At 39.0% G+C, this 19,368-nt stretch overlaps 1 protein-coding gene and 1 pseudogene across 1 annotated transcript; one reads left to right on the top strand and one right to left on the bottom strand.

The window, feature by feature from the left end:
* Positions 1 to 13,742: 13,742 nt before the first annotated feature.
* LOC134898434 (5S ribosomal RNA) lies at positions 13,743 to 13,860 on the bottom strand (annotated as a pseudogene).
* A 4,301-nt stretch (positions 13,861 to 18,161) lies between these two features.
* LOC135057367 (olfactory receptor 1C1-like) lies at positions 18,162 to 19,130 on the top strand. Its single transcript, XM_063963255.1, has one exon. The coding sequence runs from the start codon at positions 18,162 to 18,164 to the stop codon at positions 19,128 to 19,130; it is 969 nt and encodes a 322-aa protein (XP_063819325.1).
* Positions 19,131 to 19,368: the final 238 nt, after the last annotated feature.

The following is a 19,368-nucleotide window of genomic DNA, read 5'->3' as shown; positions in this document are numbered from 1 at the left end:
TGGAGCCTGGGACATATTTTAAACATCCACATACAGGTCGCAAGTTCAAAATAAATTTTGTCTTGAGTTGTACTACACAATTCGTAATCTGTATTATTATGTGCCCATGCGGGCTATATTATGTAGGGCAAATGACACGTACCTTTAGGGAACGAATGGCCCTACATAGTTCTGCAATTAAAGCAGCTTTACAAAATAAAGAATGTGATCAACCCATAGCGCGCCACTTTAAAGAAGCCCACCATCCTTTAACTTCTTTGAGGTATAAAATAACAGATCACGTTCCTGTAGAAATTAGAGGTGGAGGCCGTAAAAAACGTCTTAGCCAGTGTGAATCAAAATGGATTCACATTTTAGATACCATCTCCCCTAAGGGGTTAAATGAGAAAATAGCTTGGAATATATTTTTGTAAAAGGGTATATTTATTGCCTATTGTTTATGAAAGGGTAAATTTATTGTCAACTCTAGAATTAAGATATGGGTATAAGAGATAGTCCGTTCCTGTTCCTATTGATTTGCTAAGTCAGGTCCCCGATTTTTCTGGATTTGTTAAAAATATATACAAAAAATATATATGATGAATAATGACTACAGGGTATATGAAAGAGACCTGTACTGTATTCGGATGCTGTTTTGCATAATTAGGTTTCTGCTTTTCCGATTTTGTTTTTAAATATTTTTAATAGGCACGATCACAATATGCACTATGTTTATTACACACTGGTTTATGTATTTATTTTTGTGTTTATGCAGTATAGAAGTGTCTGTACACGGGGACTGTGTGCGGCTTTGGAGACCGGGAGCATCGTCGTTTCCATGGTAACCGGAAGTCACGCGGAAGGTTTGCGGGTGTCCATGGTGACCGACTGACTTGAGGTATGTCAGAACGGATATCCTGTAGCACTGGCAGCCGGGCGGAAGCGGACGGATGGGAGCGGTGGGCATCTGGTCACGGAGCTGCACACAGCATATAAAGGTATGATGGGGTAAGTTATTGTTTTATGCTTCGCTCTATGCACTGTTCACATCCTGATGAAAAAGCCTGCGGGCTTTGAAACGTTGACATATGATGCTGCTTTGATTGAATACATCACGTTTTTTTAAATATATTTGGGAGTGCCGCCTCATTCTTTCAAGCAAAGACATTGGTAAATATAAATATATATCAAACAAATACTCTCCCTCTGCGCTATTGAATTACTGTAATAGATATAAATGAAAACTTAGAACAGGCAGCCTAAAAATGTTAGGAGAAACTAAGTGTATGGAAATGTGTAACAATAGAGGAATTGGCGCCGGGGGTCGTATCAACACCCAATAGTAAAAAGAACCCTTAGTAGGTTTCACAATTTACACATTAAAACATAATGGTAACATGTTCCTTCATAAAATTTTATTATAAAAGCAAAATGACAAATTCAGTGTCCGTAATTATACAAAGACAGTGTGGTGTGTTTTTACTTCACACAGTTCGACTTTAGGCATTGAGGACAAATGTAGGTGAATCTCTACAGTGTCCTCCTTCTCCTTGCTGTAGATTCGGAGGTAACATCACAAAAATAGAAAGTTAATCCAACGCGTTTCATCTTATTCCAAGACTTCATCAGGGGTAAATCTCAAATGATTGGTAAGTAGTGTCAATGAATGGATGAAACAACCCAAAAAATTATTTATGAATGCTTGAAGAAAGGCCCCATATGTCACTGGTGACAATGCTAAATTCCTTGTCGTATAAACAACCCTTTTATGAAGCTAAGAACACTGTACGCTGTTTACTTAAGAAGTACCGTAATGGTACGCTATTGGCGTAGCGATCGCTCAGCAGTAGGCGAGACGCTCAAGCGTCACGTTCGCTCACGGCCCAGTGATCACAGGACACGTTATTGGCTATGTCTAGGGGAATGAATCGCTATGGCGTAGCATACGCTCGAGACCACGAGGAGGTCACCAGCGATGCAGACGCTCACAACACTATACCTTTATGTTAAATCCTTATACCAATGAAATACACTGAATACCTTAATGTGAGTACAGGGTGTAAGTGCAACCTTGTGTAACCTGGCTACCTACAAAGCTGCTTGAGCGTCACCGACGCTCAAGTGAACACTTAACACTATAGAAAATACAAAGATCCTGGTTTAGGTTTCCAAAGCCTATTAACTGTATTATATCTAATATACTTGTAAAAGGGGATAACAGTACATATGATACACTACAATATAACAGAGACCTCCTAACCACAGAACTAAACAATAAATACAAAAAGACAATACTACGCTGACCTAAATGCAATACAATACAATACTATGAGGTATATAAGAGAAAAGAGGAGAGAGAGAGATAGAGAGAGAGAGAGAGAAATTGGCTCACAGAAAGACAATGATTACATTAAATAAGAGACAACATGGTTGCAGATAAAACTACACATGTGAGAGACAATCGCTGCGCAGTTAGTCAATGCTGAATACAGCATGGGATGGAAGCTAGACTCCATTTTCTGAGAAACCTCCACTTGATTCCAAAGACCACACCACATGCCTGAAAGGGGGAGGGGAAGACATCCAGCGGCAGCCATTTTAGATTTGCAGGTCCAAACACATGGCACCACAATCACATAGCAGAAAACACAAGACTCCATTTTATTCCAAAATGTCCAAGCCTCAAAACAATGCATATGTTCTGATTTTACAATTCCAAACCATCTAAAACACCTTTCACAATTTCAAGCAAACACAGTATCTCTATAACCAGAGCATATGAGTTATCACAAGACCAGACCACCAGGTACTCACAAGTATCAGCCTGCCATTGCTACCAGCACATATTCAAAAGTACTGCATGGTGGTATTTATGATTAACAAGATCCCAGCTACCATCACAGATTCCACAGGGCACCAACACTAACACCCAACAATCATCACAGATTCCACAGGGCACCAACACTAACACCCAACAATCATCACAGATTCCACAGGGCACCAACACAAACAAGTTACAATCACACGGCTGCGCAAGCCTCACCATCCCCAAGCCATTTGTTTCACCAAACCAACCACTCTATGCTTACCCATCTTTCCACAACTACCCCACCTCAAACCACACATTTAAAACTACTCTATGCCAATCAGCCATGAGATATTGATTTTATGATACTTAGCCTTTGTTTCGATGGCGAGGATCCAGCCATGCTTCTGAGAGCTCTGTTCTGAGTCCAGCCACATCACATCTGCTCTCTGAGGCAAAAACAAGCAACACTGAAAAACTACCTTCCTGTTTGACCAGTCCCTGGGGGAGGGGTCTCTCTAGCTTTTGTATTGAATCACTGTTCTCTTTGTATATGCTAATCAGGTTCAGCCCTGAAAACTTAGTTGATCATCCATTGTTCCCAACAAAGCTGATCTTAACTTTTATACATATAATCATATCTATCCGCTGCAATGTCCCACGACAACACAATAGGTCTCAAACTAAACCACACCTTATTCTGCTTGCTTCAATACCAAACATGATGTGTTTATCTGGTTCGGTTCGAATGATACACATCCATGACATTAATTCATCAGCCAATTCTAAATCTCCATAATGTCTGGTGTTTGCTGTGCTCGCTGCGCATATTTGCAAGTATAGCGGCTTATATGTGTGCAGTTTATATGGTCTCTCTATGTAATATTTTTGACTTTGACACTGGGACTTTCTGTTGTACAGTCAGTCAAGCCCTCCTGTGAACCAGCAGTGGTAGCCCAGTATCTGTAATGATTACACAATTACTGGGCTACCACTGCTGGTTCACAGGAGGGCTTGACTGACTGTACAACAGAAAGTCCCAGTGACATATGGGGCCTTTCTTCAAGCATTCATGAACGATTTTTTGGGTTGTTTTATCCATTCATTGACAATGCTTACCAATCATTTGAGATTTACCCCTGATGAAGTCTTGGAATAAGATGAAACGCGTTGGATTATCTTTCTATTTTTGTGATGTTACCTCCGAATCTACAGTAAGGAGAAGAAGGACACTGTAGAGATTCACCTACATTTGTCCTCAACGCCTAAAGTCAAACTGTGTGAAGTGTGGAAAAACATACCACAATTTCTTTGTATAATTACGGACGTTGAATTTGTAATTCTGCTTTTATAATAAATTTTATGAAGGAACATGTTACCATTATGTTTTAATGTGTAAATTGTGAAACCTACTAAGGGTTCTTTTTACTATTGGGTGTTGATACAACCCCCAGACGCCAATGTTTCTATTGTTAAACACACACACACATATATATATATATATATATATATATATATATACAGGTTGAGTATCCCATATCCAAATATTCTGAAATACGGAATATTCCGAAATACAGACTTTTTTGAGTGAGAGTTAGATAGTGAAACCTTTGTTTTCTGATGGCTCAATGTACACAAATTTTGTTTAATACACAAAGTTATTCAAAATATTGTATTAAATGACCTTCAGGATGTGTGTATAAGGTGTATATGAAACATAAATTAATTGTGTGAATGTAGACACACTTTGTTTAATTCACAAAGTTATAAAAAATATTGGCTAAAATTACCTTCAGGCTGTGTGTATAAGGTGTATATGTAACATAAATGCATTCTGTGCTTCGACTTAGGTCCCATCACCATGATATCTCATTATGGTATGCAATTATTCCAAAATACGGAAAAATCCCATATCCAAAATACTTCTGGTCCCAAGTATTTTGGATAAGGGATACTCAACCTGTATATATATACATACACTGTGTGTGTGTGTGTGTGTGTGTGTGTGTGTGTGTGTGTGTGTGTGTGTGTGTGTATGAGTATGAATGCATGCATTTCTTGCCAACTATCACGTTTTGGTGGGACTGTCCTGTTTTTTCGGGTACTGTCCCACCTGCTGTGTGCTTGATGCTGGAAACAGCACAGCAGCTGTTGAAGTCATGTGCATGCCCCCTGCGTAAAGTGAAATTTTTACGTGACGTGTGTCAATGCTCCCTGTTTATGTACCCGCATAAGGCTTGCGCACTATGGCTCTTAATGAGATGTGGATGAGTAGCGGCTCATGCAGCAAAGTACCAATGTATAGTACTTTGTGCATGGACCAGACCCGTACTGCATGTGCGCCGTACGGGTCTGTGGCGCCAGATATAAGACGGCATCAGACTGTCAGTGATACTTAGAAAGATAACACTTGCCGCTGTACGTTACAAGCTGTTCGTGCTATTTAATACTCAAATACAAAATACTGTACAGAGACGCTAAGCACAGTGATTTGGTATCCCGGAACTTAGGGAGGAGCTTTTATCTCTCCCCAGTATACTTAATACTACGGGATTTGGACGCTCACATATCCCTAACATCAATAGACCATACTGTACCTGTAACACATTTGTTTTCATCTGTATATGCTGTACTATTTGCATCTGTACTGTATATACTGTATGACATACTGTAGCATAATGTAGCGTAATGAGACGCACCAGTAAAGTAGTTCTTACGCTGTAGTTCAGTATTGTATTTTAATGGAGACCACATGCATGCACATTGGTATTATACTCAAAGGTAACGCCAAACGCTCTGTGCGCCTCCCTTTGACTAGGCAAGCCTCTTTGCGCCCAGGCACGCTGCGTATGCCCGATCGTGACTAATGCCTCAGCCAGCCAAGATAACGGAGGACCCATCTGTATCTAAAATGAGGTTACTGTTCATTTAGTGTGCTCAAATTAAGAGAATTCTATCTATTTTTGATGCAGTAGCCCTTTAACTAAAAATACAAAAACAACTACAATGGTGAATGGAGCAATTTATCTACTTGTAATTGCTCGTTTGCTCAATGTTCCCATTACATCTAAAGTAATTTACCCATGGCTACTTACACAATATTAAACCAGTTGAGGCCAATTTATATAGAACACATGGGAAAAATCTTACAAAGGAAAATAGGTTGTTATGGATAGACTGACTCCCAGCAGACCCTCTAATGTATTTAAATAGCACAGGTTATGATTTTGAAATGTCTTTAAATGACCGAAATATTGCACACGTTTATGTGGACGCTTGCTGTCCTTTTCCAATAATCATTTGCAAGAATATTTTTAAATACTGTAACTGGTAAGTACAATTATACCTATTTGAAGCACTAAACAAATGACCAGTATTGATAATTGTGTCTTTGGAGTACCTACATTTGGGAACATTCATTTAATAAGCAGAAGGCCATCATAAACCTTTAAAGTCTAATGTCACATACTACGTGAACAATTTGAATTAGATATTTATAATGTTTTTGATAGCAAATATTTTTCTTTGAGCCCTTTCATGTACTGTAAGCTCAAGATACCATCTTTTAGAATGTATTTTTTCAACACTGGAAAACATTTTATGGCCTTTCCAAAAATAAATATATTAGGGTGACCCAACAATCAAGTGCCTACTTCAACACTGAAGCGAGCTATTCTGAAAAGAGGGAATTTTTTTTAGTTGGTTTGTTTTTTAGCCTCTTTAGTAATACTGAATTAATTTGCACAATGTTCTTGTTTTCTAATTCATACCCCTTTTCCACTTACGATCACGGGTCGCAGCCGGGAGCCTGACACGGGAGCTGCCCCCTGCTGCGACCCGTGCTCGTCCCCTTTCCCATCAGCAGTCACAACCCGGCATATGCCGGGTTGGTGACGCTTCTAGTGACGCGGCAGGGGCGGCGCAGGGAGATCACATGATCTCCCAGCGCCGCCCTTCCATACAGTGTAAACGGGAGCCGTGTCGCATCGGCACGGCTCCCGTTTACACTAGAACCCTACCCGGATCATTCCCGTGTCCTACCCAGGTAAATAGCCGGGTAGGATTCACGGGTCACTTGATCCGGGTTGACCCTTTTCCACTTGCCAAAAACACGGGTAAATGCGCGCCCCCGTGCATTTACCCGTGTTTTTTGAGCTAGTGGAAAAGGGGTATCAAGTACAGGTTGAGTATCCCATATCCAAATATCCGAAATACGGAATATTCCGAAATACAGACTTTTTTGAGCGAGAGTGAGATAGTGAAACTTTTGTTTTCTGATGGCTCAATGTACACAAACTTTGTTTAATACACACAGTTATTAAAAATATTGTATTAAATGACATTCAGACTGTGTATATAAGGTGTATATGAAACATAAATGAATTATGTGAATGTAGACACACTTTGTTTAATTCACAAAGTTATAAAAAATATTGGCTAAAATTACCTTCAGGCTGTGTGTATAAGGTGTATATGAAACATAAATGCATTCTGTGCTTAGATTTAGGTCCCATCACCATGATATCTCATTATGGTATGCAATTATTCCAAAATACGGAAAAATCCGATATCCAAAATACCTCTGGTCCCAAGCATTTTGGATAAGGGAGACTCAACCTGTACTAGTTTACTATAGTGCCTAGAGTTTACACAGTACAAAGAATATTCAATCATCATTACAGTCTGTATTTCTTAATACATGTCCATCAACACATCCACTTTATAGTTTACCTTTGGAGAGTGAAATAAAACACATACAAAGGGAGAACCAATAAACTTACCACATATGTGGTCTGATTCTGAGGTGGGAGTGAAGCAAAACAGAGAAAGTAACTTTACACATGGACAAACCATGTTGCAATACAAAGTGTGCAAATAGACACTGTATTTAGCATTTATATAAAACTAAAGGATTTCTCTAATTACAATATAGATTGATTGGTGAACTTGGAAGATGAGAGCCAGGGTCTTGCAGTCACTAAGCAGCTTTTACAGTTGACTTTGAAACGAACTCTAGGATAGATTTACAAAAGTTTTTAAAAATGATAAGTAGAGGTGTTGCCAATAGCAACCGATCAGATTCTAGCTATCATCTCTCTGTTGCATCTTATTTGTTGCTATGATTTGAAACTTTGCTAAATCTACCCCTTTTTTCTATCTTCAAATTCCCTCATACAAAAACTCAGTGACTTTCTGGCTGTATCCATGTCCTGGCTGCATTGCTTGTTTTGAAAAGCTGTCTTTTGTCTAAAATATATTTCAGCTGTAATCTAATATTGATTTACACTAGAAATGTGCACCAACCTTTTTTGTTTTGGTTTTGGATCCAGCTTTGTGTATGGTTTTGTGACATCATTCTCACGTATTTTGGTTTTGGATTTGTATTTTTTTAAATGGCTAAAAACAGCTAAAACCATGTAATCTGTTCCTTCTGTATAGTATTATTACCCTCTACAAAATTGATTTACAGTCATTTCCAGTGAATGTTGACCACCTCACAGCTCATAATAATGTTCACCTATGAAGGCCAAAGTCTGGCTGGCTAAATTAAGTAACAGAGCCATAGGTAAACACTGGGGAGAGAGGGGGTTTCAAGTTGTCCAAGAATCCTCCTACCCAACATAGTAGCCAGCAGCCACTACATGCAGTATAAAGGGTGGTATGGAGATGCTGCACATGGCAAGAGATTTCCTACTAAGTCATCCTTCATGGGCTTCATGGAAACTCTGCTCCATTCTGCATTTTCCCATAAGAGCAGCAGCACAAACACATGCCAGTTACTTTAAAAATACCCCACATCTTTAAAACAATGTGGCATGGCAGTGGCAGACAGGATGGCAGTTTAATAAACTTTACAACCACATAGTATGAAGGTTTTGAAAGAAGAGGCAGCAGAGTGGCACAGGGAAATGGAAGTGGAGTATGTATGTAGTGGAAAGCAGGTAAAGAAAATGTATGAGGGAGGAGGAAGGTAGTATAGCCAGCAGGTCAGCCTCCTATGTTCTCTTTAACCCTTATTGGTAATCCTTGGATTTTAACATTGCTCTTCAACCCTCGTCAAGAATCCTTGACCATTAAAATTGCTCTTTAACCCTTGTCAAGAATCATTGGCAATTAACATTACTCTTCAACTATTGTCTGGAATCCTTGACTATTACATTGCTTTTTAACCCTTGTCAGAATTACAACCATATTGTATTAACATTGTATTCCTTTCTGGTTACAAATGTGTTATAAATTAGTAATGTACAGTATTAGAACAATAACCAATACAAATTGTTGTCCATGTAGAAAAGACCATCCCCAATGCCCCACAATAATACAGCCCATTATGAAAGAAGTGGTGCAAGATAAAATTGTTCTTCAGGCCTCCCACCTACCTTTATGTTGTATATTTAAAAGGTCATAAACAATTTAATAAATCAAGCACTTTAGTGACAGGGACTGCCACTTTTGTGGCTGAAGTGCTTGGTTTGTTTAACAACACAAACCAAACTACCAATGAGCTTAACACAGGTAAGAGTGTTATTAATCTTCTCTACAGTGGAAACATATTCTTTTAATCTGATTCCTCACCCTCATCTGTGTTAATATCATCATTACACAATATTATCTTATCCCCACTGGAACCCACCATTGCGGAAGTCTCTTTACTTTGATGTAATATGTAGAAAAGGTCTTCCTAATGGAATTTGTAGACTATTTTTATAAACATCAGCTTTTCCACATTTTTAGGTAGTAGCCTCATGTCAATTGCTCACAAGGTTACTGGCTGTGCTTAATACACTTTCCAAGTACACACAGGAGGATAAGCAGCTTAAGTAAAGCAAAGCTGTTTTGTACAGTGGACTTCAAGTTTACTTTTTTCCTTCCAGTAGTCAAAGGGGCTGTCTGACATGATAACTTGTACATTGTCATTAAAATAATCCTTCACCATTCTAATAATAGCACTGGTCAAAACTATGCCTATAATCAAGAATTTTTCAGTCTATTTTTGGTAATTTGAGGGTGCTGATTCTAAATATGACATTGGTTCTACTTTTTGAGATAATTGGGTATCCCATGAAAAATAGTAAAATGCATATTAAGTTTTGGATATGCAGAACTGTGTATCTTAGCATGTAGAAATTACTACAAATCACTTTAAAAGAAACTCAAAACACTCAAAATGAATATTTATTTGATGAAACAACAAAACTTTTGACATTTATTGCTTTAAATCAGGGTATTCCCATTTCTGTTTCTTGTGTTTATTAAAACTTTCAACATTGACAGCACAGAAGTAGCAGTCACCAGAGTGGTTTTTGGTTTCCCTCCACATCATAGGCACACCGAAGCTCAAACGTTTTTTTGTTTCCATCTGTCCACTGGTGAAGATTGTCTATGCAAATTTGACAGACTTTGTGGGGAGCCCAGGGCTTATCTTGATCACCAAGCTTTATGCCAAAATATACAAGATAGGCTTGCGTCACAAATTCAGTGATCTCTTTTCTTTGCTTGAGGAATGTTATTTGCCACAAATGTAACAAAATACATCAGGATAATTTAAGCAAGATCTACGAGAAGAACTCATGTTTGTCTGGAAAAACAACAAATTTTGCTCTTTAATGATGTTTGTGAACAAAGAAATAAGTAACTAAAAGTATCAGATGCAGTAAGTACACAATGCAGATCAAACCTGAACTACTAAGACAAGCAGGTCTAAAGCGCTTATGGGAAAAATGCAATTTCAGGGTATATGCAATATATAAAAAAAATAGAGCCAATCTGGGAAAACCAATAGCATATTTGGAATCAGCACCCTCAAATTACCCTAAATTCATTCAAATATCCTTGACTATAGAATTTTTTTTTTTTTTTTCGAGCGGTGTAGTTATTGTATCAGATTAAGTCATGGTAGAGGTGTCAATCATTTTTGGCAATTCTTTTAGGCCTGACTAGATGTCATAATTTTGTTTCACTCTAGTGTGCTGAGTGGACTCAACGCCATCACCAGTTGGTCTCTGGAAAAAAGTTAGTTTTTCCTGGCAGAAGCAGTTGGAGGAGAAAGTGCAGCAGGAAACTTTCCTGTGTCCTGTGCCATTTACGCTGATAACTTGCTCACAAGGAGATGTTTACATCTTTTAAAAACTGTATCAGTAGGGAAGAAAGATTTCCATAATGTAATACAATCCAATTGAAAGATGTTGAAAACCCTTTGGACCTGCTGAATCGAATAAAAAACTTGTTCTACAAGTCACTTTGGAATCGCTTAGTTTCATCTACTCTTTCAGTTTCTCTGGCTACTTTTCCTGTACTTTAATTAAGGGAATCACCTGACCTAAGGGAATCAGTCTGACAGTGGGGGTCATTCCGAGTTGATCGCTCGCTAGCAACTTTTTGCAGCACTGCGATCAGGTTAAATCCTGGCAAAACTGTGCATGCGTATGCACCACAATGCGAAGGCGCGTTGTACGGGTACAAAGAGGATCGGTGCTGGGTGATGGATTTAATGAAGAATCCATTCACACAGCTGATTGCAAGGTGATTGACAGAATGATGGCGTTTATGGGTGTCAACTGACCATTTTCTGTGAGTGTTTGGAAAAATGCAGGCATGTCCAAGCGTTTGCAGGGCGAGTGTCTGTCATCAATTCCGGGACCTAAAAATACTGAAGTGATCACAGCAGCTGATTAAGTCCAGAGCTACTCAGAAACTGCAAATAACTTTTTTGTGCCGTTGGCAGCAAATGCGTTCTCACACTTGCAAAGTAAAAATACACTCCCCCATAGGCAGCGACTATCTGATCGCAGCGCTGCAAAAGTTGCTAGCGAGTGATCAACTCGGAATGAGGGCCTGTACCTTAACTGACTTCATTTATTGCTACTTCAAATGGTTTCAGAAGCTACTGTAGCATAAAATAGCACTATTCACTGTGCTGGACTAAGGTACAGTACATTCCCTCTCCTCTCCCTATGTCATGGCTTGTGTACACTTGGATGGATTGTTGTTGTTACTCCATTTGCTGAGGCGTTTAAAGGGTGGAATTCCACCTGGTTACCACCTATTGCTTTAATTGGTGGCATGGCAAATTGAACTGTTCTTGCAGCCACTGCAATCTTCTACATAGAGTTGCTGAATGGCAAAAATGACCAGACATTTTTCGGGCCACAGACAGCATTTTCTGTATGCCTCTGTTATATAAAAAAAATAATGTGTACCACAAAAATTATACTGTAGTGTGTGCAAAAAAACTATCATAATATTTGTTGCGTTGGTGAAAATGAAAAATCCTGAGGAGACTGCTAGTGGCGTAAGCCAATTTTCTGTGATATCCCTGAGTTCATCTAACAGGTTGACACTAGTTGCCTCTTTGTGAAGCTGGTGATAAAGAGAGTAGCCTGCCTGTGAATTAGCTGGCATTTTGTGTTCAATACTGTTGCTGAAGGCAATACACCCACCCAGTGTGATGGCACAGTCATGTATTCTTTGGTTTGACAACTACCGTCCACTTGCCCACATACAGTAAATATGGTTAAGTGAGTTGTAGGTACAATGGCATTTTCTAGGCTAAGGATTAGGATTTCTTAAAACTTCCAGGTAAAGGCAAGGAATTGCTTTTTTGGTAAAATGGAACCAAAATGAAATTTGGTAGCAGGGGCACAGGACCTGAATTATCTGTCCAAAAGCAGATGGATTAATTGCAGATATTGGACTAAGGGGGTCATTCTGAGTTGATCGTTCGCTAGTTATTTTTTGCAGCGCTGCGACCAGATAGTCGCCACCTATGGGGGAGTGTAATTTCCAGGGATGTGCGGTGAGCTAAATGGCTCAGGAGGCACTGGCTAGCACCAGAGCTAGATTTACACGCAATATATGAGCCAAAGGGTACATCTGGGCATTATACACAGGTGCAGCAGAATAAACTCTTGAATTTAGTGAGTTTTGATCTGAGATGTGCGGAAAAGTTAGACAGGTGAGGCACTGACTCACCTGCCACAGACTTTTTACTCCAGAGTTTGGGCTATAAAAATGATTAGAATAATTCAAAGAAGAAATTTCAAACATATTATTTGTATTTTTCATAAACTTTATACAGTCAAAACTCTGGCACAAACGTTAGTATGACAGGAGAGGCTCTCCTTCACCTGCCTCACCCCACCGCATGTCACTGGTATTTTCGCTTTGCAAGTGTGCGAACGCTTGTGCAGCCGAGCGCTACAAAAACCTTTTATGCAGTGTCTGAGTAGGTCTGAACTTAGAAAAGGAGGATGATAGGGTCTGCACAGGATCTCTCAATCTATAAACTTACTGATTTAATTACTATAGGATAAACCTATAATTATAATGTTAACCAACATCTGGCCATGAGTAATTAAATAATTAGTATCTGGCACTAGGTTGGCGGTGCTCCCAGAGGTAGTTCAGTGAACTGGTATAAGGAAAATGTATGGTTCCTGTATAGTACAGGAGCCAAAGAGAAAAAGAAGAAAGACTACAAGTCTCTACTGGGGCACACTTTTGTTGTGAATTATGTAATATTGTTAAATTAAAATATAACTTTTATTAGTATTCCTCAAAAATAGGGGCTCTAAGGCAAAAAGGAACTGAAAAATGATAAGGGTATTTTCAATTATATCAAAAGGTTAATCTATCCGATTTAAGCGTAGTTGATTGTATAAGGTGATACAAATCAAACTGACTGGCTCCGTTTGGCAAAAATATATGTCTCTCTGGTGTTAGAAAAGCTGCAATTCTGATATGCACGCTATATTGGTTGCCCTCTTCCGAAAAAATGAAGTGTACTTATAATAAGAATAACAATGACAATATATCGGAAGAGAGGGATATTTCTCAATCTAACAAATCGGGCTCACCCTGATAATTAGTAAGAGTCTACTGCCGTAATCTGAGGTGGATATAGTAAATGATAACAGTACTTTGGCTCCGGGTCCTATGTTCTAAATTAGGATATAAATACCTGCAGTACCAAGTATTCTCTGGTGGTCTCCCAACCAGGTACTGACCTGGCCCACAGTGCTTGGCTTCCAAGATCAGACGAGGTTGGGCATACTTAGTGTGGTTTGACCGCAGGTGGATATATCCTGCTTAATAATGTCCGGAACCAAATATTAAGTACTGTGAGACCCAAATTTTAGGTGAAATACCTGGGAGCTCTTTAAGTCCAGATAATAGAAGCATCAAAATGATGATGATGGTAATAAATTGAGGATGAGTCCTGGACCAGAGTGCGGCTTACTGACCAGCCTGATGCTGTCCCATTGTTACCATGTTTGACATGTATTTTAAGTTATTATATTGTGCATAGGTGAAGAGTCACAACAGTGTCTGAGAAAATTGTTTCAACAAACTTTACATGCAGTATTGTGTAAGTATTAAATCCTGATGGAGCATCAAATAGAAAGAGTAATCCTACTGTTAGGTGGAGGGGTGAAATACCCCCCTTGGTCATTAGAAACCGCCACTGGAGGTCCGTGGTAGAGGGTGAATACAGCAGAGAGACGCCGGTGTCCGCGGTCCGCCGACCGGAAGTTCGCAAACCGGAAGTGACAACCGGAAGTGATGACGTACGTTTCGCTCGGGGAGCTTGTTCACGGAGTGAACAAGCTCCCCAAGCGAAACGTACGTCGTCACTTCCGGTTGTCACTTCCGGTTCCGGTTTCCGAACTTCCGGTCTGCGGACCGCGGACACCGGCGTCTCTCTGCTGGATTCACCCTCTACCACGGACCTCCAGTGGCGGTTTCTAATGACCAAGGGGGGTATTTCACCCCTCCACCTAACAGTAGGATTACTCTTTCTGTTTGATGCTCCATCAGGATTTAATACTTACACAATACTGCATGTAAAGTTTGTTGAAACAATTTTCTCAGATACTGTTGTGACTCTTCACCTATGCACAATATAATAACTTAAAATACATGTCAAACATGGTAACAATGGGACAGCATCAGGCTGGTCAGTAAGCCGCACTCTGGTCCAGGACTCATCCTCAATTTATTACCATCATCATCATTTTGATGCTTCTATTATCTGGACTTAAAGAGCTCCCAGGTATTTCACCTAAAATTTGGGTCTCACAGTACTTAATATTTGGTTCCGGACATTATTAAGCAGGATATATCCACCTGCGGTCAAACCACACTAAGTATGCCCAACCTCGTCTGATCTTGGAAGCCAAGCACTGTGGGCCTGGTCAGTACCTGGTTGGGAGACCACCAGAGAATACTTGGTACTGCTGGTATTTATATCCTAATTTAGAACATAGGACCCGGAGCCAAAGTACTGTTATCATTTACTATATCCACCTCAGATTACGGCAGTAGACTCTTACTAATTATCAGGGTGAGCCCGATTTGTTAGATTGAGAAATATCCCTCTCTTCCGATATATTGTCATTGTTATTCTTATTATAAGTACACTTCATTTTTTCGGAAGAGGGCAACAAATATTGCGTGCATATCAGAATTGCAGCTTTTCTAACACCAGAGAGACATATATTTTTGCCAAACGGAGCCAGTCAGTTTGATTTGTATCACCTTATACAATCAACTACGCTTAAATCGGATAGATTAACCTTTTGATATAATTGAAAATACCCTTTTCATTTTTCAGTTCCTTTTTGCCTTAGAGCCCCTTTTTTTGAGGAATACTAATAAAAGTTATATTTTAATTTAACAATATTACATAATTCACAACAAAAGTGTGCCCCAGAAGAGACTTGTAGTCTTTCTTCTTTTTCTCTTTGGCTCCTGTACTATACAGGAACCATACATTTTCCTTATACTAGGTCTGAACTTACTCAGCCGCTGCGATCACTTCAGCCTGTCCAGTCCCGGAATTGATGTCAGACACCTGCCCTGCAAATGCTTGGACATGCCTGCATTTTTTTCTAGCACTCCCAGAAAATGGTCAGTTGACACCCATAAACGCCTTCTTCCTGTCAATCTTCTTGCGATCGGCTGTGCGAATGGATTCTTCATTAAATCCATCACCCAGCACCGATCCACTTTGTACCCATACAACGCGCCTGCACATAGAGGTGCATGCGCAGTTTTGCAAAGTTTTGACCTGATCGTAGAGCTGCAAAAAATAGCTAGCATGCGATTAGGTCGGAATGACACCGTTAGATCTAATAGAAGAATATGCCTCATGGCTTCAGTGAACTGCTCTGCAACTTAATGGCAGCTTACATTCTTGCATCCTCTTGCAAAAGATTGTTTCACAGTCAATTGTTGTTTGTAACTACTAGTCTTGGTCCCCCTCTGACGCACCCCAGCAGCAGCTGCAGCACACAAGGAAACTACTAGAGAATCCTGGATAGCGGAGTTGCTTTAAGTCTTTGCAAATTAGAATATGACGGCAGATAAGAACCATTTGGACCATGTAGCCTACCCTAAATATTGTTTGCAGGACTACCTCCAATCAGCAATGAGGATATTGATGATGAAGGTGCTAGATGATGCTGGACTGCTTGGCATTATTTTACTGGATTTTCCAGATTTTCCCAAAAACTTTGCATGAACTCGTTCCAGATGATGTAACAGGGAGAAAGTCCTTAGATTATTAACATATCTAGCTCTACTTTCTATGTCTTTACAAATGGCTTGACAATTGTTGTCATTATTTGCGTAAAAATAATTCCACACATAAGAGGTGAGTTTTTTGGTCTTATGCACAGGCATAACAATGGCCTTCTTTTTATCATGGCAAGAACTGCTGTCACTGGTGGCAGACTTACACAAACAACATCTTCATTAACAACAACCTCATAAGTGTCAGATGCACAAATATCCCCTGAATCCTGTAGCACTACCACAGTAGCATCCTCAATTTCTATGTCACCATCTTTACTTGTACTGCTCATCCCCACAATTTTAGAGGGTGAAGAAATGGTGGAAGGAGTCTTCTCTATGAGTACAGTGTCAGAAATATCAGTCACACTTAGTTAATGTGCACACCCCTAGACTCTCCTCATGGATTTGGGAACATACAGTTTGTTTGTCATCCTTAATGTTCTTCTTTTTTGGGTGACCGGATTTGTCTGTTTTAAAGGTGGCAACTCAATTAGACTCAGAGAGAGAATGTATTGAATCATCTTATGATGGACTGTGTTTTGGCCCGGCTTCTGCAATAGGTATTCCAGAGCATGAAACAGCACTAGCAGCATCACCTCTTGCAAGCAAAATCCATGGCCTAATCTATTTCTTGTGTGTGGTGTATGGCATGTTGGCAATTTTACATTTTTGGCAGTAAATTTTCCCTTTAGAGTAGATTTTTTTGTTAACATTTGTGAAATATAATTTTAAAATGTTATTTAGATTTCAGGTGCGCTTTCTTAAACTCTCTGCCCCATGGACCACCTTTAGTACTGTAGATGTTAAAGTACTATCATTATCACTGGCAGCAGCCACAGTGCTAGCACTATGTTGCTGTTCCTACTCTCAAATGATCCATATTGACTGACAGCGCTATTAGTTAGTAATGGTGGCACTTACTGAATGGTTTATTTTTTAGTATAGTGCCTGGAAAAAAACACAATTTTTTTTTGTAGTAAATAATAGATGGGTTGGCACAAACTGAACATCATTTTTCTAAGTACAGTGCCTAAACAACAACACACATTTATTTTATTTTTTACACAGCAGTAAATAACGGACAGGTGGCACCTACTGAACATTATTTTCTAAGGCCTAAACAACAATGCATACATTTTATAGTTTTTCTAACACTGCAGGAAGTATGGATGGGTGGCACCTTCTGAATGTTATTTAATAAGTACAGTGCTTGAAAAACAGCATACTATATATATATATATATATATATATATATATATATAAAATGATTTTCCTAAACCTGCTGCTTCCCACAGTCTGAGGGTGACACAGTATACCACTGCCCTTAATCACAGTCACAATAGCTATTCTTTATTATTAGTTTTATTAACAGTTGCAGTAGCCCCTAATCACACTATTGCAGCCTGCAGCCCTTCATTGATGACAATGAGTCTGAGGGTGACACGATATCCCAATGCCCTTAAATACAGTCACAGTAGCTCTTAATTAGCAGTCATGGTAGCCCTAAATCACACTGCAGCCCACCCCACACCCTCTCCCTGTTTTTGTGTAAAATGGAGCCCAAACCATGAGGGAGAGACATTTATGTAAATCCAAACCACCTGAGATCCGATGACAGGAGGATGATGTTTTGCCTCATTTTGGATGTATTCAGAAACCGGAAGTTTGGGTGGAGGTTTCCAAATACTGTATATCAATAGTATATAAAAATATTTTATGCTAATAAATATACTGTTATATTAACCACATATTTAAATAAAGAAAACATGTTTTCATTTGTGCAGTGTTTTTTCTGCCTAAAATGACATTAGGAGATTGCTATAATGTGACAGCATTCACACTGCTGGGTCTGACTGAAGATCTGGAGTTACAGGTCAGAGTCGGTGTATTACTTATATTTGCCTATGTAATAATTTTTCTGGGAAACTTCACTGTCATTGCTATTTTTTCTGCAGATTCCCATCTGCACTCTCCCATGTACATCTTCTTATTCAACCTTTCCATCATTGACATCGCTTCTACATCAAATATTCTGCCTAAGCTATTTAATATGCTCTTCACAAAACATAACGTGATTTCATTTGCAGAATGTATAACTCAGATGTATTTCTTTCTGTCCTTGGTTGTTACTGAGCTTCTCCTGCTCTCAGCCATGGCATATGACCGCTATGTGGCAATCTGTCACCCTCTTAATTATGTTGTTATAATGAGTTTTACAAGCTGTGCTGGTCTCTCAATTGCTTCTTGGGTTGTGGGCTTTTTAGACCCAATTGGACATACTGTCCTTATAGCTAAGATGTACTTTTGGTCAGATCGTCCTATTGACCATTTCTTTTGTGATGTATCCCCATTACTGTTGATCACCTGCAGTGATATATCCATGGTGGAAATGTTAGACTATATTGACGGGTTTCTGGTGGCATTTTCTTCATTTCTGCTTATATTAGTTTCATATATATTTATCATATCTAACATTATGAAGATAAAATCTGCAGAAGGGAAACATAAAGCTTTTTCCACCTGCACCTCCCATCTAACCTGTGTGATCATTTATTATGGGACTATGCTCTGTTTGCATATTAAACCTACATCTAGTTACTATCCAAAACTGGACAAGCTCGTCGCTCTGGTGTATGTTGTTTTGGTGCCTATGCTAAATCCTTTTATTTACTGTCTGAAGAATAAAGACATAAAAAAATCTTTAGTCAATTTTAAAATTAATTGTTTTAGAAAAACTTTGTGGCTCAATTGGACATTTTTGTACATATAAATGTTTCTGAAACTTTTTGGAGATGACATCTAATCCAATAAAGCTTTTTCAATGGGCCTCTGTGATATTCATAAGTGGTTAAAATGTCATAGTCCAGTCTTTATCCCATGTGTCAGGAATATATTTACATCAAGAAAGCATTTGAAGATATGTTTAAATAGATCTAATATTGTCCACATAATTTTAAATCCTGATTTCTTTATTTAACTATTAATATAAATGTTTTTCCTTCCATTGT

The sequence above is a fragment of the Pseudophryne corroboree genome, chromosome 3 (assembly GCF_028390025.1).
Source record: "Pseudophryne corroboree isolate aPseCor3 chromosome 3, aPseCor3.hap2, whole genome shotgun sequence".
NCBI classification, from domain to species: domain Eukaryota; kingdom Metazoa; phylum Chordata; class Amphibia; order Anura; family Myobatrachidae; genus Pseudophryne; species Pseudophryne corroboree.
Note: the sequence above shows the minus strand (reverse complement) of the source record. Positions and strands in the feature narration are given on the sequence as shown.

Excerpts from the sequence above, each read along its gene's own strand:
- LOC135057367 (XM_063963255.1), top strand. The coding sequence starts at position 18,162 with ATGACATTAGGAGATTGCTATAATGTGACAGCATTCACACTGCTGGGT.